This window comes from Apaloderma vittatum, unplaced genomic scaffold (genome assembly GCF_000703405.1).
Source record: "Apaloderma vittatum isolate BGI_N311 unplaced genomic scaffold, ASM70340v1 scaffold22923, whole genome shotgun sequence".
NCBI classification, from domain to species: domain Eukaryota; kingdom Metazoa; phylum Chordata; class Aves; order Trogoniformes; family Trogonidae; genus Apaloderma; species Apaloderma vittatum.
The window spans coordinates 10,677-18,690 of record NW_009710158.1 but is presented as its reverse complement, the minus strand read 5'-3'; the positions used below and the strand labels follow the sequence as shown (position 1 = coordinate 18,690).

General features: G+C 51.1%; 1 protein-coding gene across 1 annotated transcript in view; it reads left to right on the top strand.

Annotated features, from left to right (window-relative positions):
• DEAF1 (DEAF1 transcription factor) overlaps window positions 1-6,461 on the top strand; it is a gene marked incomplete at its 5' end in the record, with an annotated part of 16,782 nt that extends 10,321 nt beyond the window's left edge. The window contains 2 exons of the mRNA XM_009867216.1: window positions 5,233-5,322; window positions 6,357-6,461. Coding sequence (XP_009865518.1) covers window positions 5,233-5,322; window positions 6,357-6,461 — 195 coding nt within the window. The remainder of the gene's footprint in view (window positions 1-5,232; window positions 5,323-6,356) is intronic.
• Between the last annotated feature and the right edge of the window lie 1,553 nt (window positions 6,462-8,014).

The following is an 8,014-nucleotide window of genomic DNA, read 5'->3' as shown; positions in this document are numbered from 1 at the left end:
CTCCCCGACGTTGCCGTCGGCGTTATTGCTAACGTCAGCTTTCCACTGAATCCATAGGCACGGGTGTGCAGCAAGAGACCTTGAAGAAGTGTCTGTGGGAAGACTTTACTGAGAGCTGAGAACCCCTAGGACAGTCCTTGCGGCGTCTTTGATATTCTTTGCCACGTGGTCTCTGCTGACCTCCTCTGTACACTGCATCCTTGATGTGCAGGTGTGTGATAACGCTGAGAGTGTTAATTCTGCCCTGCCTCCCGCCAGGCCGGCACGGGTGTTGGTGCTACTGCCCAGCTTTGGGCTGGCTGCTGCCAAAAAGGACGTGGGGGACCGAAAAGCCGGAAGAGAGGAACTTCTGAACATGTTTAACTTCGCTCTCTGCTCTTTTTCCAGTTTATGTGCTGCCTTCCCTTCATTTGATCTTTACGGTGCTTTCTGGAATTGTTGTTCCGAGTCCGTTCCCTTCACCCTCTGATCCCAATCCAGCTCGTTTCCATATACTTCCAGTTTCTTCTTACCCCGGGAATGGGAGTTAAAATCCCTCTTGTGTAGGGATGAAAGTGCCAACTTTACGAGGGAAGCCTCAGTTGCACAGCTTGTCTGTCTCACCATCCTTACCGTGTCATGGGCACCTCTGCAGTTTTCTATTTTGATAAAAGCACTCGCTCGTGGTGCTATTTTTGTAAAATCCAAATAATTCTCAAGCTTGCTGCTGTGTGCCCACTTTTGGAACCATCTGGGTGGTACTTTCTGAATTCCTTCTGGTGAATTGATTTTTTTTTTTTTTTGAAAAATGGGAAAAAAAATCATTCTGGGGGGATTTCTGGGTGCAGGGCTGACATTGCAAGTAATTACAATAAATGGCCAATAATGGGCTGTCTGCTTTGGCGTTGGCCGAACGTGCTTTTCTGATTTTGTAACGTTTCCCTTGATTTGTAACACAAGTGTCTTACCCGCCCTGAGTGTGTGGGTGCTTTTTTTGATGATTAAGGGATACGAGATGGGGAAAGAGGGGTTTTCCTACCTTGGCCATTGGTGATTTGTGCTGGACCAATTTAATACAAAGCAAATGGGTGCTTTATCGCAGATTTTCCGGGCGGTGGGTATGTTCCTGGGTATTTTGAAGCGGAAGATTGTGCGTCGTACGAGAGCTGTGGAGCAAAGGCTGTTCAGCAGATTAAATTAGAACAGAGCTGTAGACTCAGCTCTTCCTGGAAGAGTGACTTAATACACGGCGGGATTAAAGAAATCTCTCGGGAGCGGGCTGCTTCCCAACGGGACGCACAAACCCCGTCGCTGTGACTGTCAGTGATGTGTGTCTTTAGTTTTCGCAGCCCTGCACCGTGGTGGGGTGACCCAGCTCTTGAGGCTGTTTAGTTTGGGCACTTTTGATCTTGCTGCTGTCCCTTGGTCACCCTCTGCCTCCCGAGAGACGAGTGAGGTGCTGGGACGGTGCTGCCCTCCGGGAGAGTCTGGACTGGCCCCAAGGTTCGGCAGAGAGGTGGCAAGAACAGCAAACCTGTAGGAAGGCGTGCTCGTGTGCTGCTTTGGTTTCAGTCTTCCTAGAGAGCAATAAATGAAGCGTTAAGAATTTTTAATTGCAGCTCGTATGCCTTGTGCATTGCAGATCACTCACTGTGCTGTGTTTCGCTCGTTATACTGACTATTTAATGAGCTTGGGGGTTCCCTAAATAGCATGAATGAGCCAGTGTGTTCCTGCAGAGCAGCAGTTTGGTTGACCTACCCTTAAATACCTGAAATTGCGCTCCGTGCTGAGCGGCGGGGAGTGCTTGTGGGACTTGGAGAGCTCTGAGCTGGGAGAGGCAGTTTCCTTTCTCAGCTGTGAAGTCAAAGAGCGGGCAGCGCTGTTCCCTTCTGGTCACGCTTGCTAATGGCGTTACCCAGGAGTATTCGAAGGAGCCTTAGGAATATGCCACCCCCCTCTTAATGCGGGTCTGACGGTGGAGATGCCAACATGGCAGAGGAAGGGGATCTGCTAAATGCAGCAAGTGAAAACCATAACAAAAATGGGAAGTGGAGCAAAACTGGGAAGCATCTGCAGCCCTGTTCCTTCCCTAAGGTGGCACGTCTGAGCTGGAGCTTGCGGGAGGAGCTCCTCCCTAACTGCCGTTCCAAGCACCTGGCTCAAGGCTTCCCCGGCAGAGTTTTTCTCCCGCGTGATTTTGCAGTTGGGAAGTCCCCTCCCGCACGCTGCTGCTGCTGCTGCCTGTGTCCTTCAATTTCTGTGCGTTTGCTGAAGGACTGTGGGTCGCTGGGCAAATTTCAAGGCTGAGAATCTCTTCCAAATTCTGTTCCCATCTTTGCCGCAGGTTATTTTACTGCTCTTCTGTAGGTCCTTGGCCTCTCTAAGCCTCAGAGCCTGCTCTTTAAAATAATGCTTCCTTCAGAGGGGCTGTGTGAAAAAAGCTATCTGTAACCTCCAAATTTTCATTCCAGCCTTTATGAAAATAGCTCTTTTGCCGGAAGGTAATAAAGATGATCAGGAGATGCGTTAAATGGTTTTTCTCTATAAATTTTGGGAGAATCGCTGTCGAAATCTGACAAGTGTTTTAACTGAAGTAGCCCTCTTGCAGTGATGCCTCCTGAGCCCAGCCCGCTGGAAAACAAGGTGGAAGATTAAATCGGCTAACAGCTGGGCCGTTGGAATTCTTTTTTAGAAAGATTAAAACAATTCAGAGGTAGAGAGTATGAAATTACCCTAAAAAGGGTCAGGCATTGATGGGATGTAGCTCTAGTAAGCAAATAGTAGGTGTTGAACTCCCAAGCAGCAGTGAAAACGGTTGAGAATTGGAGGTTATTGATTTTCTGGAGCTGTTTTAGTGAGAGATGGGGATGTGTCTGGCTTGATTCTCTCTCTTATCACACTTTTTCTTCTTCGTAGTTTCTGCGTGGCTTAAATCCCTCGCGCCGCGAGCTGTGCAGAACCAGCGGGCTCCCGGTGGGGGTAGATGGAAAGGAGGCAGAAGGGAGTTGAGTGTGTGATTTCCAGCAGAGGTGGAGAAGCTGCAATCGAGGTCATTCCCTTCCTGAAACGCAGCAGGACTGATTCTTAGGGCAGAGGCCACATCTCAAGCTTAACCGCGCATTCCCTGTCTTCCCAAGAGTGCTTTTCATTGGGACGCTTGGTTTCCAGTTTGGTAATTTTAAAAATTCTGCACGTACTGCGGGAGTGGCAGCAGCGGGACGCTGCATGGCTGTGCCCCGTCCGGCTCCTTAACCAGCTCTTGCCTATGTGTCAAGTAATGGCAGAACCCAATCACACCTCTTAAGAGTCTGCAGCAAGAGGTTTCCCTCTGTCTCCTTCGAGTTATTTTTTAATTTCAGTTTGTGTCCTGGCAACGCAAAGGTTTTGAAGGTTGTGGTTTCACAGGAGTATAAATGCTGGGATGTCAGGTCATAGAGACACTTGTAAATTAAGCCTTTAATCTCCTTATGGGCTGGGTCATACTCACTCCTGGATAAACCTGCTTTGCCTGCAGGTGGAGGGTCGGCTTTTTTCATACTTTTTAACTGTTCCCAATAAAAAATCCCCCGAAAAATCAGGGTTAGCACATAAACAAAGCAGGATTGGTTTGAAATTCCTTTGGTTTAGAATCCCCAGGGGACTGCCTGACTTAAAAGCTGTTGGAAAGCCCTTTGATGCTTTTATTAAAAGGAGGAAAAATGGTTGTGGTTGATGCTATTTCTAAAGGGTGTGTTAATTTTGCCTGTTTTTTTTCCCCTAGTCCGTTCTGTTGGGCTACGCTGCCCCTTCAGACCCTTTTTGCCCCTTAGTTTATTAGGATTGCTGGATTTGCCCCAAAATTTGGCCTGAGAAGATGATGCTTGACCCTATTACTCATTTTCCTCATATTTCCTGTGACCACTCCTTGGGCTCTCGTGTTTGGGGGCGCACTTCTCTTGTGCCAGTGGAACCACCTGTTTGAGGAAGGCGTGGGGAGAGCGGCGTTGGAAGAACTGCTCCGCGTAACTGGCAGTTTGTCACCTCAGGCCATTTCCTCATGGATTTCTTTATCTGTTTCCACCTGTGAGCACGGTGTCCCTCTCTTGTAAGGGCAGAGTGAGGTTCCTCTTCAGCTGCAGCTTCGGGCTCGCCAGAAGCCAGCTCAGTGTCTGGCCCCTCCGTGCAGAACCCCCCTCCCCAACCCCTCACGCTGTACAAAACAACAAGTCTGGTGTCTTTTTCCTTGCAGCAATATCAGAACCAGTTATTTCAACAAACGGAAGACGTGGATGGGAAGACAGAAATCATCATCAAGGTAAGCTGGGGATGTCTCGTATTTTATCAAGAGCCTTTTGTTCTTTGTCTTTTCCCAAAGAGCGGCTTGAAGCCCTGTTTTAGTGGCCCGAATCGCCGGCCGTGCCTCGGGAACACAAATCAGTTCAGTCACACCGGCTGTCACTCGCAGGCACGTCGTTACGGCGTGAGCAGGCGGCGAGATGGACTTGGTGTTCATCTCGGGGTTGGTTGTGCTCAGAAGGGAGGAGGAGCTGGTTCAACTCAAGACGCCTTCGATGCTTTCGCAGACGAGAAACACTTCCCGCCACGGCCTCACGCTGCTGCTCCAACCTGCTACTGATTTGTCAGGAATTTAACGAGCTGAAGTGAGGTGCTCTGTGAAGTGCTTTGTTTTTGTGGCAGTTCAAGGATATTCCCACCTAAACGGGTTATGTTAATTGGTGTCGCTGGTATAAGATTAAAGTGATAGACATAAAAACATCCTTTAAAAAGCAGCTGTGATTCGTCACCCACGTATCCTATCTCGCCTTACGTCTAAGTTTAAGTCCTTCCTCCCGTTATACCCTTCTCAGTTTTACTCCTTTTGGAGTAAACTTTTGGGACGCTGCGGGTGTGATCGTGCTGCCGACTGGCACAGGCGCAATCCTGCTCAGCCCGTAGGAGCAGATCCCTTCTTCCTCGCAAAAAAACAGGCAAAGGTTAAACCGAAGGGTTTTACCTTCGAGTATATGAAGATTTTTCAGGCTCCTGTTGTCCTTCCTCAGACCCTCTCTCACGTGTACGTGGGGTTTTAAACCGAACAAAACCACAACCAAATCTGCCCAGTGTCCAGAAGCTGCTGGGTTTGTGTTGAGGACATGTTGGGAACCGGGGCCTGCGGCGCTGCTCACGTCATGTCACGGCGCCTGCGTTGCGTTTGCTGAGCTCCCTGTTGTTGTTCTCTCTGACGCGGTCACTTCACCGTCCTGTTTTTGCAGCAGTCTTGTGTTAACTGCGGCCGCGAGGCGACGAACGAGTGCACGGGCTGCCACAAAGTCAACTACTGCTCCACTTTCTGCCAGCGGAAGGTACAAGCTTGTCTGTGAGTTGAAAACTCTGAGAATCAGAGTGACGTTGCGGGCACCAGGGTGCTGGGAGCACTTCTACAACCCTTCCCCTGCTGCTTCCTGGGGAGCTGAGCGCTCCTTGGCACCTTGGCCGGGTCGCTGGGGACGCAGTTCTCATAGTCTTTCTGTTATTTGCGATGCGGCAGGCGATCCCGTGGGGCAAAGTGTAAGATTTTGAACATGGGGGGTGGAAACAGACGGAGGAAGCTGCTGCGCTTCGTGTCTCGCACAGGTTGCTTGCGCAGCCCCTTGGCGCTCCACCTTAGGAGGAAGGATAATTCAGTTGAGCTGAGGTTACAGTTCTGTGGGCTGTCCAAGTTCAGTCTGAATCAAACCAAGGCTGGATGTGTCACATAGCTACGATTTTTGAACGTTCCCTTTTGCCGCTTGGTGGGCAAATTCCCTGTCTGCGTAATGGAAAGGTAAAAACCCAAAGGGGGAACAAACGCTGCTGGCAGGAAACACAGGCGGTCGACCCGCTGCCTCCCCAGGCATCTCAGGGACAGTGAGAGCCATCCTGTTGTCCCCTCAGCACAAAGCGCACGGGAAATGGCACCGAGGGGTCACCTTTTGTCCCCTCCTGGACAGCTTTGTCACATCTGAGTGGAGACCTGCCCGTGCCTGTGCTCTGCACTGCACTAGGGCGGGAGGGTTGGAAGTGCTTGGCCATAACCGATTCCTTGAGGTTCCCCCTCTCCCTGCGAGCTGTGACGTGCAGCCTCTGGGCTGAGCAAGTGAGAGGAGCAGTTAAAAATCAGAGGAGAAGTTAAAATCCAAGCAGAAGTAAATCGGGAGGAGTTGTGTTCCTCTCCTGTACCACTGCTGAGCTAAGACCCCTCGGGAGCGCCTGCTTTGGTGAGCTGCCTCTCAGCAGGGGGGTTAAGTCAAAGTTCTGACCTTGAACCTTCCCGTGACCTGACGCTGATGGGTTTTTGGGTGGAGAAGCCGGGGGCCCTTTTCTCTTCATGGCCTTTCCCTCTGCCCTCCCCTCGCAGGACTGGAAGGACCACCAGCACATCTGCGGCCAGTCGGCCACCGTGACGGTGCAGGCTGACGAGGTGCACGTCGCCGACAGCGTGATGGAGAAGGTCACCGTGTGAGCACACCTACCTCTGCCACCGCTCACGGGCAACTCGGCGCAGAAGCCGGGGGCCCTTTTCTCTTCATGGCCTTTCCCTCTGCCCTCCCCTCGCAGGACTGGAAGGACCACCAGCACATCTGCGGCCAGTCGGCCACCGTGACGGTGCAGGCTGACGAGGTGCACGTCGCCGACAGCGTGATGGAGAAGGTCACCGTGTGAGCACACCTACCTCTGCCACCGCTCACGGGCAACTCGGCGCAGCCGGCTGGATCGGCAGTGCCACAGTCTGTCCGTTAGGAACCGCGCTCTTCTCCCGAGCAAACACATTTTTGACAAGTTTTTGATACTGTGACAGCGTTCGCCTGCTCTTCCAAAACTTGGAATAATACAGAGACTGTGAAAACTTTGTCTGGAAAAAAACCCACCGAGCAACTGGGAGCCGCCTTCGGCTTGAGGAAGCTTTGGCTTTGCCAGACTGGAACCTCCACCGTGTGGATTTACAGCAACCTTGTCATCTCTCTTGAGATGGAGCTAAAGCAGGTGCTGCAATGAGATTTGCCAGTCTTCCCTTCTCCCTGGGCCTCCCTACCGCCTGTCTGCAAAAAGAAACGAACCTTCCTTCGGTTTATTTAATTGCCTTGAAAAAAAAGTCAGTGCAAGTTCTTAGTTTGCCACTGGAAGAATTTTTTGTTTTCCCCTGTGTTCCCTCTGTGCTGGGCAAACGTGGAACACATCGGAGCTTCCACACTGGAACATAAGTCAAACCTAACGTGTTGGTAAATAAAACGCGGTGAAAGCATGACGGCGGTGCTGTTCCATTCCTGCCTCACCCTCCTGGTAAATGGAGCTGGTGCAGCTACAACGCGGTTACACGCACGTGTCCTTACTCCTGGTCTCTCTGGGATGGGTTTGCTTGTGTTTGCTCGTCTCACCCGGAGTCGTGTGGCAGCGGCGACTCGGAGCATCCGCGTGGCCGAAATCGCATCTGCTCAAACCCAAAGCGAGGGCCTGTGAATTAATTCTGTTGTTGCCTTTTCGTCGCTAATTAAAGAGGTGGCGAGCCTCAGGGAGTGACTCGCTTCATTTGCTGCAACAAGATTTAATTATTTATGTGCTCCCTTAATAATTTAGGCCAGTCAGATGCATATTTTCGGGTTTGAAGGTTAATGGCCCAGGCTGGAAGAGTCTCAACCCCTCTGGTTGGTTTTTCTTTTACCTCTTGGCTGTAAGAGCTGCGCAGGGTCACTTGTCCTGTCTGGTTGTCGGTCCTGATTTCGTGTCGGTGGGGGAGGAGGGTTCTTGTTTAGCTTATGCCCCACGAGGCGTCACCCCTGAATCACCGTGACCCAATGCAGCATCGTAAATGCTGTCAAAAGGAGAAAATTCCATTTGGAAAGTAAGAATAGAGAAAAACATGACAGGAAATACTTCAGTCTTACTCTGGGGGCGTCTGACAAGTCCGTTCCTTCCACCGTGAATCTCCGAGGTCCTGTTGCGCTCCTTGGGTCACGGCGGCTGGATTCTCACCTCACACGGCGTTTGCTCCGGCCACGACCTCCCCAGAAGCACCCG